The sequence below is a fragment of the Rhinopithecus roxellana genome, chromosome 19, assembly GCF_007565055.1.
Source record: "Rhinopithecus roxellana isolate Shanxi Qingling chromosome 19, ASM756505v1, whole genome shotgun sequence".
Taxonomy (NCBI): domain Eukaryota; kingdom Metazoa; phylum Chordata; class Mammalia; order Primates; family Cercopithecidae; genus Rhinopithecus; species Rhinopithecus roxellana.
Window position 1 is genome coordinate 22,544,729 of NC_044567.1, and position 25,707 is coordinate 22,570,435.

Sequence of the window (25,707 nt, forward strand, 5' to 3'; positions counted from 1 at the left end):
CTTCCTACTCCAATTACATGTGAGACATATATTACAATATTCATTACCTACCACTGTCTTTATATCATCTTCCCCTACCTTGGGATTTATTATTATCAATATAAGAACTTAAACAAAAGTTTAAAATTTTTATTTTAAAATAAAATAGAGGCCAGGTGCAGTGGCTGACGCCTGTAATCCCAGCACTTTGGGGGGCCAGAGCGGGTGGATCACGAGCTCGGGAGATCAAGATGATACAGGCTAACATGGTGAAACCCGGTCTCTACTAAAAATACAAAAAAATTAGCTGGGCGTGATGGTGGGTGCCTGTAGTCCCAGCTACTCAGGAGGCTGAGGTAGGAGAATGGCGTGAACCCAGGAGGCGGAGCTTGCAATGAGCCGAGATCGCACCATCGTATAGAACTCCAGCCTGGGTGACAGAGCAAGACTCCGTCTCAAAAAATAAAAAAATTTTAAAAAAATAAAAAGACTCAGTCATGTCATAACATAACATAACATAACATAACATAACATAACATAACATAACATAACATGTCTCATTATATTGCCCAGGCAGGTCTCAAACTCCTGAGCTCAAACAATCCTCCTGCCTTGGTCTCCCAAAGTGCTGGGATTACAGGCCTAAGGTACTATGCCTGGCTGGCATTTGGTTAGAGAAGTTCCTCGATTATTTCCCTCAGATAAAGTAAATGGAGATATACTGAGTCTTCATATATTTGAAAGTTGTTTCTTTTTCCTTTCGAACTGGTGAGGTACAGTATTTTTCTCTCGGTAACTAAGATACTGCTGCTTTCTTCTAGCTTCTAATTTCTATTTATCTTTGGCTTTCAGGAAATTCAACTGCCCAGGGTTCTCTTTCAATCCACATTCAACCCTTTTTTTTTTTTTTTGAGACAGAGTCTTGCTCAGTTGCCCAGGCTGGAGTGTAGTGGTGCGATCTTCTTTCACTGCAAGCTCCACCCTCCCGGGTTCATGCCATTCTCCTGCCTCAGCCTCCCGAGTAGCTGGGAATACAGGTGCCTGCCACCACGCCCAGCTAATGTCTTGTATTTAGTAGAGACGGGGTTTCACCATGTTAGCCAGGATGGTCTCGATCTCCTGACCTCATGATCCACCCGCCTCAGCCTCCCAAAGTGCTGGGATTACAGGCGTGAGCCACCATGCCTGGCCACATTCAACTCTTTACAAACGTATGCATGCGCACACACACACACACATACATACACTACCCAACCCCACCCCACCGTCCAGTTCAAGAAGTTCTTTTTATCATTTAAAAAAAAAAAAACTAAAGGGATACATGTCAATTGTTTAAAAGCATAATGAACAGTAGAAAAGGATTTAAAATAAAAAGTAAGTTTGTTCTGCCTAACTCTCACAAGCCCAAAGGCAATCTCTGTTCCCTTATCTGGAGGTTCTAGAAAATTCTTGACCTTAAACAAACCATGCTCACATGGACTGATAAGCTCCAAAGAAAAAATTGAAAAGGGGGTTGCAGGTGTGATTTTAAGTTTGTCATCCCCCCAAAACAAACCAATTCAGCAACTGTGGCTATTTCTGAGCAGCAGGGTTATAGACAACAATTTTCTTCCTCATAGCTTTCTGGGTATGTTTGGCCACAGACATGTATAAGCAAGAAAAACAAAGCCATTAAATGGAAAATGAATAAATGGAAATAGGCAGAGTCTCCAAAGAATACAAAAGGACTGAAAAATAGTACCAGTTTTAACTACTTTCTATCAAGAAAGGCTAGGAAGGTTCTCTGACCTTTGTTGTATAATGGTTTGCCACTACCCCCATATTAGAAATTGGTTTTGTGACATTAAATTGAATAACATACTTTTATTCTTGCCTCAGGCTCAAAGCCCCTGGGATTGGCCACAGCATTTGATTCGTATCTGTTCTGCAAAACACTTCTTTTCCAATTCAATTAAACACAAGGTCAACTAATACCTCAAATTTCTCTCTGCCTTAAAAAAAGACTAAGCCATCAAATTTTAATCATCTTGTCAAATGATACTAAGTAGATGAAAAAAAGTACTTATTATAAATAAATTATATTAAATACACTTGTAATGACCAAGAATTTGGCAAGGTTAGTTGAATAAAGGCAAATTTTGTTTTGAAATTTCAAATTCATAAAGACTAATGTCTTGGTATACAGGCAGTGAGTTGGCATTATAAATGGCTTTGTTCCTTGGTCCAGACAATATTCTAGTTTCACATGTGCTTGCTAAAAAGACAGCTAGTTCTGACTTGTTAATTAACTATTGTTTTTATTTATTTTAAATATTTTTTATAGAAATGGGGTCTTGCTGGTCTCCAATTCCTAAACTCAAGCAATCCTCAAATCTTGGCCTCCCAAAGTGCTGGGATTACAGGCGTGAGCCACTGCACCCAGACAGTTATCTACCCAATATTCTTCATGTTTTCTTCCTTAATGTAGACCCATGAGTTAATTCATGCACAACTGAAAATGTTTTGCTCCTCAAACTATATTACACAGATTAGAAGTTGTGTAGAATGTATCCCAGTTTCCAGTTTAAAAGAAAGGTAATCCAAGAGATAGGGTTAGACTTCTGGGAAAGCAATTTTTTTCTGATTTAAAAAAGAAGAGTCAGCTGTCATGCACTTTTTGCCCTCCCTTCTTCTCACTGCCTATTAACACTTGCAACCATAATGATGTGAGCTACTTGCTAAAGATGACACACTAGAAAGGAGAGAAGGAAACTGACTTGTCTTGTGAGAAAACTAAACCTTTTGATAAGGCTAAAGTCAAATTTATACAGGAATTTTAAAATCAGAAGAAACACAGGTATTTGGGTGAAATAAATGTGAATATGTGAACAAAAAAATAAAGCACATACAAAAAAGAATGTGCTTTATCTTTTGGTCAAGATTGCTATAGTGAATAATCTATGATAAAATCATACAAAATCCCCTTTCTGTTCCAAATTGACTAGTTTATGTACATAGAAATATATAACTAACCCCTGAAATCCCATATGGGATAGTCTAGTCTCCTATTCCTAAAAATACAAAATAGGCAGAAGAGGGGAAAAAATTAGCGATTATTTTTATGAGTACTATAAATTATAGGGCTAAATACTAATTCTTTTACAGTTTCTGCACACACAGATTCCTATAATTTATCATACACTTCTAAAGTATATGTGGGAAATTATCATCTTCTAAAATATTATTTATAATTAAGTTTCCATATTACAAAATTAACTTCAGGATTTGAATGTCTGTCTGACATAGACAAGCCTTGTATAAAAAAGGGCAGTGACAGCCTCAAAAGACTGAACTGGCCAAAAAAAAAAAAGAGAGAGAGTTTTACTCAATTTTAGCTTAAATCAACAATAATCTGGCTTGGGTGTGGTGACTCATGCCTGTAATCCCAGCACTTTGGGAGGCCCAGGCAAGAGGATTGCTTGAGCCCAGGAGTTGGAGACCGGACTGGGCAACACAGCGAAATATCATTTCTAATAAAAATAAATAAAATAAAAAATGTATTTTAAAAAAACCCAAAACAAAAATACAATGGTTTTATAGGAGAATATTCTAGTTTTAAAGGGATTCAGATTCAATTAACTCTTCTAAAAAATACCTAGGAAACATGTACCTTAATTCTATAAAAATAGAAGACTGTAAATTCAATAAATTGATTGGACTTTTTTTTTTTTTTTTTTTTTTGAGACAGAGTCTGGCTCTGTCGCCCAGGCTGGAGTGCGGCGGCCGGATCTCAGCTCACTGCAAGCGCCGCCTCCCGGGTTTACGCCATTCTCCTGCCTCAGCCTCCCAAGTAGCTGGGACTACAGGTGCCTGCCTCGTCGCCCGGCTAGTTTTTTTTTTTTTTTTTTTTTTTTGTATTCTTTAGTAGAGACGGGGTTTCACCGTATTAGCCAGGGTGGTCTCAATCTCCTGACCTTGTGATCCGCCCGTCTCGGCCTCCCAAAGTGCTGGGATTACAGGCTTGAGCCACCGCGCCCGGCCTTGATTGGACTTTAGTTAACTTAGGATAAAGAATTTCTGCTGTTTAATTTTTTGACTTTAATTTTTAGTTTTATATAAAAAATTCTTTTTAAGAAATGCCAAATCAAATTGGGAGACAAAGAGAAAACCTGTATGAAAATAAAGGTAGATGGGCCGGGCGCAGTGGCTCAAGCCTGTAATCCCAGCACTTTGGGAGGCCGAGACGGGCGGATCACAAGGTCAGGAGATCGAGACCATCCTGGCTAACACGGTGAAACTCCGTCTCTACTAAAAATACAAAAAACTAGCCGGGCGAGGTGGTGGCGCCTGTAGTCCCAGCTACTTGGGAGGCTGAGGCAGGAGAATGGCGTGAACCCGGGAGGCGGAGCTTGCAGTGAGCTGAGATCTGGCCACTGCACTCCAGCCTGGGTGACAGAGCGAGACTCCGTCTCAAAAAAAAAAAAAAAAAAAAGAAGAAAATAAAGGTAGATGTAACATGTGCAGAAAAAAATAAGGACAATAAAGCAGAGTTACTTCTAGATTTGCTTGACTTTAAGGACATCTGTAAAAAATTAATAAATGTATCCTCAAAGAAAAGTTGCTCATAAAGCACTAATTTTGTTATGCACAATTATGGAAATGTAAACAAAGCAGGGGGTACAAAAGTAACACTCAAGGAAAAGTACATTTTTGGAGTTTCCTAGCATCCAGTGTCTACCACAGTTCCTAGTACATAAGTATTCAATAAATACTTGTTGAATGAATAAACAAACAAGCTCTATGATAAAGCAAAAAGATACATAAGAAACACATCCTGGGCCGGGCACAGTAGCTCCTGCCTGTAATCCCAGTACTTTGGGAGGCCAAGGTGGGTGGATCACCTGAGGTTAGGAGTTTGAGACCAGCCTGACCAATGTGGCAAAACCCCATCTCTACTAAAAATTTAAAAAATTAGCCAGGCATGGTGGCGCATGCCTGTAATCCCAGCACTCCGAAGGCTGAGACAGGAGAATCACTTGAACCCAGGACGTGGAGGTTGCAGTGAGTCAAGTTTGCACTACTGCAGTCCAGCCTGGGTAACAGAGCGAGACTCCATTTCAAAAATACAAATAAAAAAAGAAACACATTCTGGTTCATAACACTTAAATCTAACCTAACTGTCTATAGCAGATTAACTATATTTTAGAGATGAGAGGATGCCAGACTAGTGAAACTATGACATATAAACATCATCTCAGAGATTTACTCAAATGTTGGCATATACTTATAACAGCTAAAACTATAAAAACCACTAAATACCATTATAGCACATAATTACAGGATATGTTCCAACTTACCTCACACAACATTCTACTGCACGAAACCAATGAAGCATCTCATCATGTAGAGTACACAACTGAAGGCAGGACAGAAAAACTTTCTCAGCATCACTGTACCAGCCTGCATCTGAAAGAAAGCCACCTAAAAAAATAAGAAACACCAACTTTAGATAACTTAATAGCCTGAAAGCTAAAATGACATGCTGACAGTGAATATCACCTAAATTTAAAAAAAAAAAAAAATGACATTAAAGTCTTGTGTTTAGCATAAAACACAGGTATGAATTGTGAGACTTTTATAAAAAAGTTTTGAACTAGAGGAAGGAGGATTAAGGCTAAAACCTTGAATAAGGAATCAAAAGTTTCAACCTTGTAAGAATACTCCATGGCCTAAGAGTTGTTATTTTCCAGCTAATGAGCTAACTAAATTATTTTGCTATTTTCATCTTGGAGAGTACACATAACTTTAGCATCTCCCAATACACAATCTCAAAGAAGATAAATCTGAATATACTTAATCTTAGTATAGCAGCACATAACGGAGGATACACAGATTATAAAAAGACCATGATACTTAACTGATTATCTCATTTTTTTTACCAGGAAATTACTGTCCTGGACAATGTTTCCTCAACATATAATCTTTTTGAGGATTCTGACCCCTAAAAATGACTAACATTTAATACACTGTTACTACACCATATAAAACACTTCGTACTGTGGTAACTACATGAACTCACTAACTTTCACAACACATCTTCATCTTAAATGCAATAACTGCCCCAAAGTAACAGATGAAAAAACCTGAGTCACAGGAAAACCAAAGCTTATAATCCAGTAAGTGAAAAGATTTGGATGCACACAATGTGACTTCAGAGGCTAAGTCTGTAGTCCCTATACTGCAATAGTTATTAAGGAATAATTTCTTAGTGCTATTCAGGATTAGTTACAATAACCAGAAAACACAAAGTAACATACCATCATGGTATGTTCTAAAACACATTTTTTTGCACATTAAAAAATCTCTGAAATTATCTGAGACCAGCCTGGGCAACATGGCAAAACCCTGTCTCTACAAAAGAAACAAAAGTAAGCCAGGTGTGGTCGCAAGTGCCTGTAGTCCCAGCTACTCAGAGGTTGGGGTGGGAGAATGGCTTGAACCTGGGAGGCAGAGACTGCAGTGAGCGGAGATCGCACCACTGCCCTCCAGCCTGGGAAACAGAGTCAGACCTTGTCTCAAACAACAACAACAACAAAAACACTCTGAAATTAGAGTACGTCATAAAAATAATGGTATATTACAATAATTGACTGCATTTTTTTTCTTGGCACACAAAAAATATGGTGTCTTAATAGTATTAATGTCTGAGTCAACAAAATGTTATATTTTGCACAGACTCATGTTTTATATTTAATTAAAGCTACATGTAATTAAGCAATTTTTTAATTAGTTGGAGAGAATTGTGCTTTAGATCTTTCTAGGTTCCTCACCAAGTTGAGCAGAAAAATGAGGTTATTATTCATATTCATAGTAAGCAATATTCTACTTATCATTCCAACATATTGTGTATTGTGCTGGTTATTAGAATATTGTCTCTCAGCTTCAAACCCACACTACTAGAGTCTGTTTGAGGATGCTGAACAAGGACTCTGCAAACCACACTTCTCTTTTGCTAGCTAGCTCCCTGTTTGGCTCAGCCAACAGGAGGCACTAGAGAAAAGGGCTGCAAGACTGGAAGAGCAAAGGACACTCTCCTTTCTGTATCTGTTAGTGAGGTTCCTGCTAACAAAAACACCCCAGGGTTTGCTTCTTTTCTTTGGTGGTAGTAGTTCATTCCATTAAATAATAGTCAATACCATTTGCAGTTTTCCAATGCTTGCAAAACCAGTTTCACAGCACTCCATCAAACACCAGCAATAGACATCCAGGTTGCCCCTCCTAGAGGTCTAGATCCTAGACCCAAGGGCCCTCTTTTCAGACCTCTAAGGCACTAGTAACAGTCTAGCAGCATCCTAGCTCCATGGGGCAAACCCCTCCAACTTCTAATTTTTAATGATTCCAATCTCTTTCCTTGGTTCCCCAAGCCATAGGTATGGTAGCCAATTCTCACAGCTGCTTTGTCTATAATAACCAACTGTTCCCTTTTTGCCTTTTTAGTTCTCTAATATCTGGTTAAAAATGATCTGTACTAGGCCAGATACAGTGGCTCATGCCTGTAATTCCAGCATTTTTGGAGGCCAAGATGGAAGGAGCCCTTGAGGCCAAGAGTTCAAGACCACCCTAACACAGTGAGACCCTGTCTCCTAAATAAATAAATACTATTTTTATCTTGATAATTGATTTTATAGTCTAGTGAAATGAACCATTCACATATAACATCTATTTCATTCACATCTTGTTGAGAAGGAAAACATTTATACAATGTACTTAATTTCATTTGGTTCTTAGCTTGAAAATCCCTAAAAATTTAGGTTTATTCTAGAGCATAAAATCAAAACTTGTAATATTGACCCTAGAATTTACCTAAACTCAAGGAAAATACTACAAGAGAGCTGGGCTTCAGCTAAGTCAAATCCAGAACTAAATTTATTTTCCCTGTTCAAAACGAATGAGATCCTTATTTGTTTTCAAAAGAAGTTATGAAAAGAAGACAACAGCACAATTGTGGCAGCTGTCACAGCTTCTTACAATGACCATTTGTGCCTGAAAATGAAGTGGACATTTGCTATAATTAGAAGAAGTATCAATCCAGTGACCGCAGGATAGGTTACTATTTCTTTTTTTTAGGGACAGAGGTTTGCTCCTGTTGCCCAGGCTGCAGTGCAATGGTGTGATCAAGGCTCACTGCAATCTATGCCTCCTGGGTTCAAGAGATTCTCCTACCTCAGCCTCCTGAGTAGCTGAGATTACAGGCATGCGCTACCACACCCAGTTAATTTTGTATTTTTAGTAGAGACGGGGTTTCTCCATGTTGGTCAGGCTGGTCTCAAACTCCTGACCTCAGACGATCCGTCTGCCTCAGCCTCCAAAGTCGGGGATTACAGGTGTGAGCCACCACGCCCGGCCAGGTTACCATTTCGATTAAAAACTTAATTTTAAGAAATATGTTCCTTGCCTATAAGCATCAAATTAAACACTTGTTTAAGAAATAAATAAATTCAAACCATTTAAAAACATATGCCTGTTAAAAAATGTTTAGTTTTCCCTTTGAATAGCCTCATCACAATAAAGATGTGGTCTGTCAGAAAAGATCTTGGTCAGGGTGATAGTCCTACTTAATAATGCAGTCCTTTCTAAAAAACAATTTTTTAATTTTACTTTTTAGGATTAAAGAGTTTTTTTTATTATACTCTTAAGTTCTAGGGTATATGTGCACAACATGCAGGTTACACGTGCCAGGTTGGTTTGCTGCACCCATTAACTCATCATTTACATTAGGCATTTCTCCTAACGCTACCCCTCCCCTATCCCCCTACCCGACGACAGGCCCCGGTGTGTGATATTCCCTGCCCTGTGTCCAAGTGTTCTCACTGTTCAATTCCCACCTATGAGTGAGAACATGTGGTGGTTGGTTTTCTGTCCTTGCAATAGTTTGCTCAGAATGATGGTTTCCAGCTTCATCCATGTCCCTACAAAGGACATGTACTCATCCTTTTTTATGGCTGCATAGTACTCCATGGTGTATATGTGCCACATTTTCTTAATCCAGTCTAACACTGATGAATATCTGGGTTGGTTCCATGTAGTTGCTATCGTGAATAGTGCCGCAATAAACACACGTGTGCATGTTTTTATAGCAGCATGATTTATAATCCTTTGGGTATATACCCAGTAATGGGATTGCTGGGTCAAATGCTATTTCTAGTTCTAGATCCTTGAGGAATCGCCACACTGTCTTCCACAACGGTTGGACCAGTTTACACTCCCACCAACAGTGTAAAAACGTTCCTATTTCTCCACATGCTCTTCAGCATCTGTTGTTTCCTGACTTTTTAATGATCGCCATTCTAACTGGTGTGAGATGGTATCTCATTGTGGTTTTGATTTGCATTTCTCTGATGACCAGTGATGATGAGTATTTTTCGTGTGTCTGTTGGCTGCATAAATATCTTCTTTTGAAAAGTGACTGTTCATATCCTTTGCCCACTTTTTGATGGGGTTGATTTTTTTCTTGTAAACTTGTTTAAGTTCTTTGTAGATTCTAGATATTAGCCCTTTGTCAGATGGGTAGATTGCAAAAATTTTCTCCCATTCTTTAGGTTGCCTGTTCACTTTGATGGTAGTTTATTTTGCTGTGCAGAAGCTCTTTAGTTTAATTAGATCCCATTTGTCAATTTTGGCTTCTGCTGCCATTACTTTTGGTGTTTAAGTCATGAAGTCCTTGCCCATGCCTATGTCCTGAATGGTAATGCCTAGGTTTTCTTGTAGGGTTTTTATGGTTTTAGGTCTAACATTTAAGTCTTTAATCCATCTTGAATTAATTTTTGTATAAGGTGTAAGGAAGGGATCCAGTTTCAGCTTTCTACATATGGCTAGCCAGTGTTTCCAGCACTATTTATTAAACAGGGAATCCTTTCCCCATTTATTGTTTTTGTCAGGTTTGTAAAAGATCAGATGATTGTAGATGTGTGGTGTTATTTTTGAGGCCTCTGTTCTGTTCCATTGGTCTATATCTCTGTTTTGGTACCAGTACAATGCTGTTTTGGTTACCGCAGCCTTGTAGTATAAAGTCAGGTAGCACGTTGCCTCCAGCTTTCTTCTTTTTGTTTAGGATTGTCTTGGCAATGCGGGCTCTTTATTGATTCCACATGAACTTTAGTTTCTTCCAATTCTGTGAAGAAAGTCATTGGTAGCTTGATAGGGATGGTATTTAATCTATAAATTACCTTGGGCAGTATGGCCATTTTCACAATATTGATTCTTCCTATCCATGAGCATGGAATGTTCTTCCATTTGTTTGTGTTCTCTTTTATTTCCTTGAGCAGTAGTTTGTAGTTCTCCTTGAAGAGGTCCTTCACATCCCTTGTAATGGATTCCTAGGTATTTTATTCTCTTTGTAGCAATTGTGAATGGGAGTTTACTCATTATTTGGCTCCCTGTTTGTCTGTTATTGGTGTACAGGAATGCTTGTGATTTTTGTACATTGATTTTGTATCCTGAGACTTTGTTGAAGTTGCTTATCAGCTTAAGGAGATTTTGGGCTGAGATGATGGGGTTTTCTAAATATACAATCATGTCATCTGCAAACAGGGACAACTTGACTTCCTCTTTTCTTATTTGAATACCCTTTCTTTCTTTCTCTTGCCTGATTGCCCTGGCCAGAACTTCCAACACCATGCTGAATAGGAGTGATGAGAGAGGGCATCCCTGTCTTGTGCCAGTTTTCAAAGGGAATGCTTCCAGTTTGGGCCCATTCAGTATGATACTGGCTATGGGTCTTATTATTTTGAGATATGTTCCATCAATACCTAGTTTATTGAGAGTTTTTAGCATGAAGCGCTGTTAAAATTTGTTGAGGGCCTTTTCTGCATCTATTGAGATAATCATGTGGTTTTTGTCTTTGGTACTGTTTATGTGATGGACTGTGTTTACTGATTTGCATATGTTGAACCAGCCTTGCATCCCAGGGATGAAGCCAACTTGACCTTGGTGGATAAGCTTTTGGATGTGCTGCTGGATTCGGTTTGCCTGTATTTTATTGAGGATTTTCGCATCGATGTGCATCAGGGATATTAGTCTAAAATTCTCTTTTTTTGTTGTGTCTCTCCCAGGCTTTGGTATCAGGATGATGCTGGCCTCATAAAATGAGTTAGAGAGGGTTCCCTCTTTTTCTATTGATTGGAAAAGTTTCAGAAGGAATAGTACCAGCTCCTCTTTGTACCTCTGGTAGAATTTGGCTGTGAATCTGTCTGGTCCTGGACTCTCTTTGGTTGGTAGGCTACTAATTATTGCCTCAATTTCAGAGCCTGTTATTGGTCTATTCAGAGATTCAACTTCTTCCTGGTTTAGTCTTGGGAGGGGTGCATATCCAGGCACTTATCCATTTCTTCCAGATTTTCTAGTTTATTTGCTTAGAGGTGTTTACAGTATTCTCTGATGGTAGTTTGCATTTCTGTGGGATCGGTGGTTTTATCTCCTTTATCATTTTTTATTGTGTCTATTTGATTCTTCTCTTTCTTCATTAGTCTTGCTAGTGGTCTATCAATTTTGTTGATCTTTTCAAAAAACCAGATCCTGGATTCATTGATTTTTTTGAAGGGTTTATTTTTGTGTATGTCTCTATCTCCTTCAGTTCTGATCTGATCTTAGTTATTTCTTGCCTTCTGCTAGCTTTTGAATTTGTTTGCTCTTGCTCCTCTAGTTCTTTTAATTGTGATGTTAGCCTGCTGATTTGAGATCTTTCCTGCTTTCTCTTGTGGGCATTTAGTGCTATAAATTTCCCTCTACACACTGCTTTAAATGTGTCCCAGAGATTCTGGTACATTGTGTCTTTGTTCTCACTGGTTTCAAAGAACATCTTTACTTCTGCCTTCATTGCGTTATTTGCCCAGTAGTCATTCAGGAGCAGGTTGTTCAGTTTCCAAGTAGTTGTGCGGTTTTGAGTGAGTTTCTTAATCCTAAGTTCTAATTTGATTGCACTGTGGTCTGACAGTTTATTGTGATTTCTGTTATTTTACATTTGGTTAGGAGTACTTTACTTCCAACTATGTGGTCAATTTTGGAATAAGTACAATGTGGTGCTGAGAAGAATATATTCTGTTGATTTGGGGTAGAGAGTTCTGTAGATGTTTATTAGATCTGCTTGGTGCAGAGCCGAGTTCAAGTCCTGGATATTCTTGCTAACCTTCTGTCTTGTTGATCTGTCTAATATTGGCAGTGGGGTGTTAAAGTCTCCCATTATTACTGTGTGGGAGTCCAAGTCTCTTTGTAGGTCTCTAAGGACTTGCTTTGTGACTCTGGTGCTCCTGTATTGGGTGCATATATATTAGGTTAGTTCGTTCTAGCTTGTTGAATTATCCCTTTACCAATAGGTAATGGCCTTGTCTCTTTTGATCTTTGTTGGTTTAAAGTCTGTTTTATCAGGATTTCAACGCCTGCTTTTATTTATTTATTTATTTTGCTTTCCATTTGTTTGGCAGATCTTTCTCCATCCCTTTATTTTGAGCCTATGTGTGGCTCCGCACGTGAGATGGGTCTCCTGAATACAGCACACTGATGGGTCTTGACTCTATCCAATTTGCCAGTCTGTGTCTTTTAACTGGGGCATTTAGCCCATTTACATTTAAGGTTAATATTGTTATGTGTGAATCTGATCATGTCATTATGATGTTAGCTGGTTATTTTGCCTGTTAGTTGATGCAGTTTCTTCTTAGCATCAATGGTCTTTACAATTTGGCATGTTTTTGCAGTGGCTGGTACCGGTTGTTCCTTTCCATGTTTAGGGCTTCCTTCAGGAGCTCTTGTAAGGCAGGCCTGGTGGTGACAAAATCTCTCAGCATTTGCTTGTCTGTAAAGAATTTTATTTCTCCTTTACTTACAAAGCTTAGTTTGACTAGATATGAAATTCTGGGTTGAAAACTCTTTTAAGAATGTTGAATATTGCCCCTACTCTCTTCTGGCTTGTAGAGTTTCGGCTGAGAGATACATGGTTAGGCTGATGGGCTTCCCTTTGTGGGTAACCTGACCTTTCTCTCTGGCTGCCCTTAACATTTTTTCCTTCATTTCAACCTTGGTGAATCTGACAATTAAGTGTCTTGGGGTTGCTCTTCTCAAGGAATATCTTTGTGGTGTTCTCTGTATTTCCTGAATTTGAATGTTGGCCTGCCTTGCTATGTTGGGAAAGTTTTCCTGAATAACATCCTGAAGAATGTTTTCCAGCTTAGTTCCATTCTCCCCATCACTTTCAGGTACACCAATCAAATGTAAATTTGGTCTTTTCACATAGTCCCATATTTCTTGGAGACTTTGTTTCTTTTTACTCTTTTTTTCTCTATACTTCTCAGTTCATTAATTTGATCTTCAATCACTAATACCCTTTCTTCCACTTGATCAAATTGGCTACTGAATGTATCACGTAGTTCTCATGCTATGGTTTTCAGCTCCATCAGGTCATTTAAGGTCTTCTCTACACTGTTTATTCTAGTAAGCCATTCTTCTAATCTTTTTTCAAAGTTTTTTTTTTTTTTTTGAGACGGAGTCTCGCTCTGTCACCGGGGCTGGAGTGCAGTGGCCGGATCTCAGCTCACTGCAAGCTCCACCTCCCAGGTTCATGCCATTCTCCTGCCTCAGCCTCCTGAGTAGCTGGGACTACAGGCGCCCACCACCTCGCCCGGCTAGTTTTTTGTATTTTTTTAGTAGAGACGGGGTTTCACCGTGTTAGCCAGGATGGTCTCGATCTCCTGACCTAGTGATCCGCCCGTCTCGGCCTCCCAAAGTGCTGGGATTACAGGCGTGAGCCACCGCGCCCGGCTCCTTTTTTCAAAGCTTTTAGCTTTCTTGCGACAGGTCTGAACATCCTCCTTTAGCTTAGAGAAGTCTGTTATTACCGACCTTCTGAAGCCTACCTCTGTCAACTCGTCAAAGTCATTCTATGTCTGGCTTTGTTCCGTTGCTGGCGAGGAGCTGCGATCATCTGGAGGAGAAGAGCCATTCTCGTTTTTAGAATTTTCAGCTTTTCTGCTCTGGTTTCTCCCCATCTTTGTGGTTTTATCTACCTTTGGTCTTTGATGATGGTGACCTACAGATGGGGTTTTAGTGTGGATGTCCTTTTTGTTTATGTTGATGCTATTCTGTTAGTTTTCCTTCTAATAGTCAGGTCCCTCAGCTGCAGGTCTGTTGGGAGTTTACTGGAGGTCCACTCCAGACCCTGTCTGCCTGGGTTATCACCAGTGGAGGCTGCAGAATAGCAAGTATTGCTACCTCACCCTTCCCCTGGAAGCTTCGTCTCAGAGGGTTACCTGGCTGTATGAGGTGTCAGTCAGCCCCTACTGGTAGGTGTCTCCCAGTTAGGCTACATGGGAGTCAGGGAACCACTTGAGGAGGCAGTCTGTCTGTTATCAGAGCTGAAACTACATGCTGGGAGAACCACTGCTTTCTTCAGAGCTGTCGGACAGGGATGTTTAAGTCTGCAGAAGTTTCTGCTGCCTTTTGTTCAGCTATGCCCTGCCCCCAGAGGTCAACAAATATTATTTGTATTAAATTCTATCTCTAAAACATGGATTTTGGAAGTATTCTGATAAATAAAACAAGCCAGTCACAAAGACCATGTATTTCAAGAGTCCACTTGTATAAAATGTCCAGAAAAGGCAAATCTATAGAGACAGAAAGTGGATGATGTTTGCTTCATGTGGGAGAGAAATGGGAGGGACTGCTAATGGGTACCGTTTTCTTTTTGGGGTGGTAACAATGTTCTAAAACTTATTGTGATGTCTGCACAACTCTTCTGGTATGACTTTTTTCTCTCTCTGGGTAACTGCAGGATTAAGACTGATAACTATGAGTTTGCCAGGACTTGGTTCTCTCTCCAAGGTATCTATGTGGGTCAATACAGTGGCCAGATTGGCATAAGTAGATGTGGAGATGACAGAGGACCTCAATGAACACTAGTCTTCCTTTCATCTTCTTTGATACTAAATTTCTCTCACATACACATTTTTACATGATCGTACAGAACTATCCTTAACATTAGTCAAGACCACAAGTTTTTAGAGACTTTCTTTGGACAATTCTTTATCACTACAGACATTCCATAAGACTATTTAAAAGAGAAATGCTGGCCAGGCACGGTGGCTCATGCCTGTAATCCCAGCACTTTGGGAGACTGAGGCGGGTGGATCAGGAAGTCAGGAATTCGAGACCAGCCTGCCTAACATAGTGAAATCCCATCACTACTAAAAATACAAAAAATTAGCTAGGCATGTGGTGGGTGCCTGTAATCCCAGCTACTCGGGAGGCTGAGACAGGAGAATGGCTTGAACCTGGGAGGTGGAGGCTGCAGTGAGCTGAGATCGCGCTACTGCACTCCAGCCCAGGTGACAGTGAGAGATCACATCTTAAAATAATAAATAAGAAGAATAAGAAAAATGCTGAGGGTTCTTTTAAAAAAAAAATATGTTCTAGAGTCCCTTCAGCAACCTATCTTTGAGTACTACAAATAATTATTCTAAGATTAAACAGGCCAGGCATGGTGCCTCACGCCTGTAATCCCAGCACTTTGGGAGACTGAGGCAGACAGATCACCTTACGTCAGGAATTCGAGACCAGCCTGGCCAACACGATGAAACCCTGTCTCTACTAAAAACACAAAAATCAGCTGGGTGTGGTGGCACATGCCTGTAGTCCCAGCTACCTGCGAGGCTGAGGTAGCAGAATCACTTGAACCCAGGAGGTGGAGGTTGCAGTAAGCTGAGATTGTGCCACTGCACTCCAGTCTGGGTGTCAGAGTGAGACCCTGTACCAAAAAAAAAAAAAAAAAGGAAAAGATTATAGAAAATGACTATTAAAATACGCTGGGAAGGATGTACCCGCACATGTGTGTATGCTTTAAGACAGAAAACACATACACGGCACATGCACACAGTAATGAGAGAAGTTAAAAACAAAAGTAGGGTTTGGGTGCAGTGGCTCATGTCTGTAATCCCAGCACTTTTGGTGGCGGAGGTGGGTGGACCACTTGAGGTCAGGAGTTTGAGACCAGCCTGGCCAACATAGTGAAACCCCGTCTCTACTAAAAACACAAAAATTAGTTGGGTGTGGTGGTGGTGCATGCCTGTAATCCCAGCTACTTGGGAGGCTGAGGAAGGAGAATCGCTTAAACACAGGAGGCGGAGGTTGCACTGAGCAAAAATCACGCCACTGCACTCCAGTCTGGGTGACAGAGCGAGACTCCATCTCAGAAAACAACAACAAAAAAACCCAAAACAAAAGTAGTTTGTGGTGATCAAATAGTACTGTATCTTGATAGTGATGGTAGCTGTACGACTCTACATGGAATCCACTGCACAGACATATACACACACAAATGAGTGCATGTAAAAACTGGTGAAAATTAAGTAAGGTCAGTAGACTAGCTGATGGCATAACACCATGTTTCAATTTCTTGGTTTTGATATTGCCCTACAGTTAAATGATATGTGACCACTGGGGGAAGCTGGAGGAGTGGTTCAAAGAACTCTGGGTACTCTTTTCCAATTTCCTATGAATCTACAGTCACTTCAAACAAAATTTGTTTAACAGAGAAAAAAGAGCCAAGTGCAGTGGCTCATGTCTATAATTCCAGTAGTTTGGGAGGAATGCTTGAGCCCAGGAGTTCAAGAACAGCCTGGGCAACACAGCAAGATCTTGTCTCAACAAAAATAAAAGTTAGCTGGATAAGGTGACACATGCCTGTTGTCTTAGCTACTCAGGACACTGAAGCAGGAAGACTGCTCGAGTCCAAGTCTGAAGTTACAGTGAGCTATGACTGTTGATATGGTTTGCCTCTGTGTCCCCATCCAAATCTCCTCTTGAATTGTAGCTCCCATAATTCCCACGTGTTGTGGGAGGGACCTGCTGGGAGACAACTGAATCATGGGGGCTGTTCTTGTGGTAGTGAATAAGTCTCACGAGATCTGATGGTTTTATAAGGGGTTTCCCCTTTCATTTGGCTCATTCTGATTTGCCTGCCACCATGTAAGATGTGCCTTTTACCTTCCACCATGATTGTGAGGCCTCCCTAGCCACACGAGTCCATTAAACCTCCTTTTCCTTTAAAAATTATCCAGTCTCAGGTATGTCTTTATCAGCAGTGTGAAAATGAACTAATAAAATAAGTAAGTGCCAGCAGAGTGGGGAGCTGCTATAAAGATACCTGAAAATGTGGAAGCGACTTTGGAACTGGGTAACGGGCAAAGCTTGGAACAGTTTGGAGGGCTCAGAAGAAGACAGAAAAATGTGGGAAAAGTTTGGAACTTCCCAGAAACTTGTTGAATGGCTTTGATCAAAATGCTGATAATGATATGGACAGTGAAATACAGGCTGAGGCGGTCTCAGATGGAGATGAGGAACTTGTTGGGAACTGAAGTAAATGTGACTCTTACTATGTTTTAGCCAAGAGACTGGTGACATTTTGTCCCCGTCTCAGAGATGTGTGGAACTTTGAACTTGATGGAGATGATTTAGGGTACCTGGCAGAAGAAAAATCTAAGCAGGAAAGCATTTAAGAGGTGACTTGAGTGCTGTTAAAAGCATTGTTTTATTTATTTTTATTTCTTATTTTTATTTTTTGAGATGAAGTCTTGCTTTGTCACCCAGGCTGGAGTGCAGTGGGGTGATCTCAGCAGTGCAGTGGGGCAATCTCAGCTCACTGCAGCCTCTGCCTTCCAGGTTCAAGTGATTCTCCTGCCTCAGGCTCTCAAGCAGCTGGGATTACAGGCACCCACCACCAGGCCTGGCTAGTTTTTGTATTTTTAGTAGAGATGGGGTTTCACCATGTTGGCCAGGCTGGTCTCAAACTCCTGATATCAAGCAATCCACCTGCCTTGGCCTCCCAAAGTGCTTGGATTAGAGGCGTGAGCCACCGCACCCAGTCGGCATTCAGTTTTAAAAGAAAAAAAGAGCATAAAGGTTTGGAAAATTTGCAGCCTCAGGATGTGACAGAAAAGAAAAACTTGCTAAAAGGGACCAAGGTACGGCTCAGACAATAGCTTCAGAGGGGGTAAGTCCCAAGCCTTAGCAGCTCCCACGTGGTGTTGAGTCTGTGGGTGCCCAGAAATCAAGAACTGAGATTTGGGAATCTCTGCCTAGATTTCAGAATGTATGGAAATTCCTGGATGTCCAGGCAGAAGTTTGCTGCAGGGTGGGGCCCTCACGAAAAACCTCTGCTAGGGCAGTGTGGAAGGGAAATACTCGGTTGAGGCCCTTACACAGAGTGCCCACTGGAGCACTACCTAGTGGAGCTATGAGAAGAGGGCCACTGTGCTCCAGACTACAGAATGGTAGATCCACCGAAAGCTTGCACTGTGTGCCTGAAGAAGCCACAGACACTCAACGCCAGTCTGTGAAAGCTGCTAGGAGGGAGGCTGTACCCTGCAAAGCCACAGGGGCGGAGCTGTCCAAGACCATGGAAACTCACCTCTTGCATCAGCATGACCTGGATGTGAGACATGGAATCAGAAAAGATCATTTTGGAGCTTTATGATTTGACTGCTCTGCTGGATTCCAGACTTGCATGGGGCCTTTAGCTCCTTCATTTTGGCCAATTTCTTCCATTTGGAATGGTTGTATTTATCCAATGCAAGTACCCTCACTGTATCTAGGAAATAACTAACTTGCTTTTGATTTTACATGTTCACAGGCAAAAGGGACTTGCCTTGTCTCAGATGAGACTTTGGACTGTGGACCTTTGAGTTAATGCTGAAATAAGACCTTGGAGGACTGTTGGGAAGGTATGATTGGCATTGAAATGTGACTACATGAGATTTGGGAGGGGCCAGGGGCGGAATGATATGATTTGGCTGTGTCCCCACCCAAATCTCATCCTGAATTATAGTTCCCATAATTCCCACGTGTTGTGGGAGGGACCTGGTGAAAGACAACTGAATCATGGGGCCAGTTCCCCCATAGTGTTTTCATGCTAGTGAATAAGTCTCATGAGAGCTGATGGTTTTATAAGGTGTTTCCGCTTTCTCTTGGCTCTCTTTCTCTCGTCTGCCACCATGTAAGACATGCCTTTCACCTTCTGCCATGATTGTGAAGCGGTCCCCAGTCATGTGGAACTATGAGTTCATTAAACCTCTTTTTGCTTTATAAATTACCCAGTCTTGGGTATGTTTTTAATGGTAGCATGAAAACAGACTAATACAATTGTGCCACTGCCCTCTAGCCTGGGTGACAGAGACCTTGTCTCAAAATAAAATAAAAAAACAAAATAAACAAAAAAAGTAGCAAAAACTTTAATAAGAAATTGCCTGAAACACACTTATCCATACAGATTTGTGAAAACCATATAAAATATTATACATACATTAAACAATATTTTTCTACATGTATAGCACACAAAACATTTTTCTAACTACTTTTATATTTATCATTATTTTTTAAAAATTTTTTTAGAGATGAGGTTTTGCTATGTTGCCCAGGCTGGTCTTGAACTCCTGGGCTCAAGTGATACTGCTACCTCAGCCCTCTAAAGTGCTAGAATTACAGGTGAGAGCCACCATGCCCAGCCTTTATTTTTTTTTTTTTTTCCCTGAGACAGAGCCTCCCTGTCACCCAGACTGGAGTGCAGTTCAAGCAATTCTCATGCCTCATCCTCCCAAGTAGCTGGGATTTACTGGCACACTCAAAAATCACCACACTCAGCTAATTTTTGTATTTGTAGTAGAGACAGGATTTCTCCATGTTGGCCAGGCTGGTCTCAAACTACTGACAGTGATCCGCCCACCTCAGTAATCCAAAGTGCTAGGAATTACAGGCATGAGCCACCATGCCCGGCCCTATCACATATTTTTAAGATCTCACTATGTTGCTTTTACATTTGTTTTCACTATCCTCATAACATCCCCATGAGGAAATACAGAATAACCCTCATTTTAGAGATGGGAAAACTGAGGCTCCAAAAGGATGAAGTTCCCTGCCACAGTCTACAGTAAGCAGGTGAAACAGGCTGGTAGAAAAACATGTATTATAGAATCACAGAGACACAGGAATCTAAACTTAGCTCTACTACTAGCTATGTGACTTGAGCCAGTTACTCAACTTTTCTGAGTCTGTTTCCTCATTTGTAAAATGTTATTAATACAATCACTTCGTTGGAATGTCATAAGGATTTAGAAAGATACTACTTAAATGTATAGTATAATGCTTTGGCACAGGGTTAAGTGGTTCTGATGTTCTTCTCATAACCTTCTTATGTAGACTTTCGGAAAGTCCTGGAAGAATTCTTTGTTAGCAGGTTTAATTCTGAGTCCATCACAGGACAAAATACTTCTGTTTTACCATTACTTACCTAAAACAAAGCCAACCTGAATGGCTTTTTCCTTTACTGCAGCATCTGATTCTGCTATATAAGAGCACCGCCTACTGAATGAGTAGGCCAAGACTGAAGCAACTTTAACACCATGATCCATCAAAGCCTGAAAACAATGATGAAGCAAATGTCTGTAAGAAAAGAAAACGATTATTTTATAGAGGTAATTTATTTTTTTCCTTTTAGAAAGTGCTAACTGCTTTTCTTTTAAATAAAAGCATCATTATTTTCCAGGATGGAACAAGATTAAAAGCATTTTGCCTTATCAATTATGAGGCCATAATTCAAAATTTAGCCTAACCTCTTTACTCAGTGGATAACTGAGTGATCCTACAACATTCAGGAAAAGTACACAATGTGTAACTTGATGACAAAGAAGGATGAAGCTAACTTTTAAAATCGGCTTTAAAAACCAAATTATAATTCACAATAAAAAGGTACATAACCCAATTTTTAAAAGGCAATGAAGATAGAAGAGATATTTCTTTTCTTTTTTTTTTTGAGATGGAGTCTCACTTTGTCATCCAGGCTGGAGTGCGGTGGTGTGGTCTTGGCTCATTGCAACCTCTGCCTCCCTGGTTCAAGCGATTCTCCTGCCTCAGCCTCCCGAGTAGCTGGGACTACAGGCGCGGGCCACCATGCCCAGCTAATTTTTTGTATTTTTAGTAGAGACGGGGTTTCACCGTGTTAGCCAGGATGGTCTCAATCTCTTGACCTCGTGATCCACCCGCATCGGTCTCCCAAAGTGCTGGGATTACAGGCATGAGCTACCGCGCCCAGCTGATATGAACAGATGGTTCTCCACAAAAGATATACAAATGCCAATAAACATGAAATAAGAAGCTCAACATCATTAATGATCAGGGAAATGCAAACCAAAATCATAATGAGATACCTCTTTAAACCCAATATAATTTTTTAAAATACGCATTTATTTATTTATGTTTGTTTGCTTGTTTGAGAGACAAGGTCCTGCTCTGTCACCCGTGCTGGAGAGAAATGGCATGATCATAGCTCACTGTAGCCTTGAACTGGTCTCAATTCAGATCCTCCTGCTTCAGCCTCCAGAGTAGCTGGGACTATAGACGCCCATCACTGCACCCTACTATAATTTTTTTTGAAGTGTTGTCATGAGGTGAAAAAATGGGAATCCTCATACATTGGTGGTGGGAATACAAAATGATACGTCTGCTGCGAAAAGCAGTTTAGCGATTCCTCAAATAGTTAAACATACGGTTATCATATTATATACTCAAGAGAATTGAGTATATACTCAAGAGAACTGAGACTATAAACACACATACAAAATATTGCCCAACCACATTCACAGCAGCATTATTCATAATAGCCAAAAGGTGGAAACAACTCAAATGTTCGTCAACAGATGACTGGATAAGCAAAATGTAGTATTATCCTTACAATGGAAAATTATTCAGCCATTAAAAAGGAAAGCAGTACTGATGCAAGCAAAACATGAATGAACCTTAAAAACATTATGCTAAGTGAATGTGTCAGTCACAAAAAACCATACAGTATAAGACTCAATTTATATAAAATATCTAGACTAGGCAAATCCATACAGACAGAAGGTAAATTAATGGTCAGCTAGAAACTGAGGAAATAGGTACTGTTAACTGAGGAAATAGTCAGCCAGGGTAAGAGGAAATGGAGTGACTGTTAATGATTTCTTTTTGTGGTGACCAAATTTTCTAAAATTAGACAGTGGTGATGGTTGCAAAATCTTGTGAATAGTTGAGTGGTAGAATTTAAACTGGTGAATTTTATGGTGTGTGAATTACATTTCAATAGAAAAAAACCTTTTAAACAAAATTGTAAATAACAGAGTCACTGCTTTGGATAAAGGAAAAAAAGGTCAAATTACATGCTTTTAGTTTTACAAATACGTAAAACACTTACCAAAGGATTTGGATTTGGTGAAAGATAACCTAAGAGATGAAAAAGAGGTATTCCACTAAATCTTTACAACAGCCATGTTTAAAACTACCTAGAGAGATTCAAATCTCCCAAAGTTATCCTTTCTTTAGAGTAAGGAATGTTTTTTAAAGTTTTTCTAGTCTTCTTTTACCAAAATGAGAAGTTCTTATTTATCAGATTTTTTTTTAACAGACTAATTTTAATCAACTAATCAAGAAGTTGCTCTATAGTCTTAGTATAAAGGCCACATTTCAAAGTTACCCCTGAACATTGAAATCATGCTATTTACTTACTTTTTTTTTTGAGACAGAGTCTCACTCTGTCACCCAGGTTGGAATGCAATGGCGCTATCTCGGCTCACTGCAACCTCGGCCTCCTGGGTTTAAGCGATTCTCCTGCCTCAGCCTCCCAAGTAGCTGGGATTACAGGCGTCCGCCACCACGCCCAGCTAATTTTTTTTTTGTTTTTTTGAGACAGAGTTTTGCTCTTGTTGCCCAGGCTGGAGTGCAATGGCGCGATCTTGGCTCACTGCAACCTCTGCCTCCCAGGCTCAAGCGATTCTCCTGCCCCAGCCTCCTGAGTAGCTGGTATTACAGGCATGTGCCACCACGCCCGGCTAATTTTGTATTTTTAGTAGAGACGGGGTTTCTCCATGTTGGTCAGGCTGATCTCAAACTCCCAATCTCAGGTGATCCACCCACCTCAGCCTCCCAAAGTGCTGGGATTACAGGTGTGAGCCACCGTGCCTGGCCTAAATTTTTATATTTTTAGTAGAAATGAGGTTTCACCATGTTGGTCTGGAACTCCTGACCTCAGGTGATCCACCCACCTTGGCCTCCCAAAGTGCTGGGATTACAGGTGTGAGCCACCACGCCCAGCCGACTTACTTATTATCTTATCATCCCTCTCGAAAATACAAACTCCACGAGGAAGGGACGTTGTGGATCCTACTCATCGCTATGGCCCCAGCATCTAAAACAGCATCTGGAAAATGTGATACATATACACAATGGTGTACTATTTAGCCATAAAAAAAGAATGAGATCCTGTCATTTGCAACAACATGGATGGAACTGTATGGTAAGTAAAATAAGCCAGCCAAGGAAAGAACAACTTTGCATGTAGTCACTTATTTGTGGGAGCTAAAAATTAAAATAATTGCATTCGTGGATATAGAGAGAAGAAGGATGGTTACCAGAGGCTGGGAAGGGTAACTGGGAGAGGGAGGCAAATGAAAATAGTTAATGGGTACAAAAAAATAGAAAGAATGAATAAAATCTATTATTTGCTAATACAACAGGATTATAGTCAGAAATAATTTAGTTCTACATTTTAATAACTGAAAGAATATAACTGGATTGTCTGTAACACAAAGGATAAATGCTTGAGGTGATGAACACCTCATTTATGTTGATGTGATTATTACACATCGCATGCTTGTACCAAAGTATCTTATGTAACCCATAAATAAATGCACCTACTATGTACCCCTGAAAACTTAATGGCAGTTAAACTTAGAGAAGAACACTAAACAGAACAGCAAGCAGGCCAGGCACGGTGGCTCACACCTGTAATCCCAGCACTCTGGGAGGCCAAGGCAGGTGGATGGCTTGAGCTCAGGAGTTTGAGACCAGCACGGGCAACATGGCGAAACCCCGTCTCTACTAAAAATGCAAAAAAATCAGCCAGGTGTGGTGGCACATGCCTGTATTCCCAGCTACTTGGGAGGCTGAGGTGGGAGAATCACCTCAGCCCTGGAAGTTGAGGCTACAGTGGGCCATGATCTTGCCACTGCACTCCAGGCTGGGTGATGGAAGAGAGACCCTGCCTCCAAAAAAAAAAAAAAAAACCACAAATACAATGAAAAGCCAGATCTGTAGCTACTACTACTACATGATGATACTTACAACAGGAAGATGAATTCAATCTCCCTTTCTTGAACTCAAAAAGCTAAACTGTCAAAGTGTTAACTTTCCAAAAGTGATAGAAGGAGGCAGAACAAATGATCTTCTTTTTGTCGCCAAGCTTCTATTTGGGTTGTACAATCAGTGCCACAATATTTTTACTATATTCTCTATGATGCTGGCAAAGACTCCTTGAGTTGTCTTAAATTGCTTTCAAATTCTACTTCTAGGTATATATCTAATAGATATACATACATATGTTCACCAAAAAACATTTACAAGAATGTTCAGGGCTGCATGAGTTATAATAGCTAAAAACTGGAAGCAGCCCAAATATTCATCAATAATAGAATAAATACTACTATATTCATGTAATAAAACACCATATATATACAGCAACGAGAATGAACACACTGTATTTGCACGTAACATAGGTGATTCTCATAAAACAATACTGGGGAAAAAAAAAAGCCAGACACAAAAGGGCACAAACTGTATGTTTTATTTAATATGTTCTAAAACACATAAAATTAATCTAGTGGTTACCCTAGGGGAGGGGAAGTAGTGACTGGAAACAGGTAAGACAGGGGTTCTGGTAGCAACTGCAAATAAACATAATTCATAGTGAAATAATACCAGGTATATGGAAAAACTAATTGAGACAAGTTCTCAATGAAACAATGTTATAGATTTATATTGGTACTACACTTATGAGGCAAAATTATTTTATCCACTCTAAATTTTCTGATACAATCATATTTACGAAATAATTTCTAAACCATATAAGAAATTAGTCAAAAATAAACATAACTTTATGCATTAACAAGAGGTGTAGTGGAATTTTAAAAAACAAGTAACTTAAAAATGAATTTATGTTCCAGCACTTTGGAAGACTGAGGCAAGGGGATCACTTGAATCCAGGAGTTCAAGACCAGCCTGGGCAACATAGCAAGACCTCGTCTCTACTAAAAATAAAAAAAGTTAGTTGGGTGTGGTAGCATGTGCCTATAGTCCCAGCTACTCAGGAGGCTGAGGTGGGAGGATGGCTTTGAGCCAAGGAGAGTTTCAGTTTGCAGTGAACTACGAACATGCCACTGAACTCCAACCTAGGCAACAGAGGAAGACCCTGTCTCAAAAAAAAAAAAAAAAAAAAAAAAGTATAGAAAACAGTATGACAGTTCCTCAAAAAAATTGGAAATAGGAGTTGGGTGCAGTGGCATAGCGCCTGTAGTCCCAGCTGGCAGGGAGGCTGAGAAAGAGGATCCCTTGAGCCCAGGAGTTCGAGGGCAGCCTGCACAGCATAGTGAAACTAAGTGTCTTAAAAAATAAACAAATAAAAATAGAATTACCATATAATCCAGCAATTCAACTTCTGGGTATATAACCAAAATAACTGAAGGCAGGGGCTTGAAGAGGCATTTCTACACTCATGTTCACAGCAGTATTATTCACACTAGCCAAAAGGTAGAAAGAACCCAAATATCCATTGACAGATGAATAAACAAAATGTGGTATATGCACACAATGGAATATAATCTAGCCATAAAAAGAAATAAAATTCTA

General features: G+C 40.0%; 1 protein-coding gene across 3 annotated transcripts in view; it reads right to left on the reverse strand.

Moving 5' to 3' along the window:
- APPBP2 (amyloid beta precursor protein binding protein 2) overlaps window positions 1-25,707 on the reverse strand; it is an 81,314-nt gene that overhangs the window by 31,101 nt on the left and 24,506 nt on the right. Inside the window, exons 3-5 of one of the 3 annotated variants that reach the window (XM_030923576.1) lie at window positions 22,223-22,251; window positions 20,285-20,436; window positions 5,316-5,439 (exon numbers count right to left, since the gene is read on the reverse strand). In XM_030923576.1, the coding sequence (XP_030779436.1) occupies window positions 5,316-5,439; window positions 20,285-20,405 (245 nt within the window). In that variant the 5' untranslated portion in view covers window positions 20,406-20,436; window positions 22,223-22,251. Of the gene's footprint in view, window positions 1-5,315; window positions 5,440-20,284; window positions 20,437-20,821; window positions 20,869-22,222; window positions 22,252-25,707 lie in introns of those variants that run through there. The other 2 variants (XM_030923575.1, XM_010364083.2) reach the window with 2 other exon arrangements.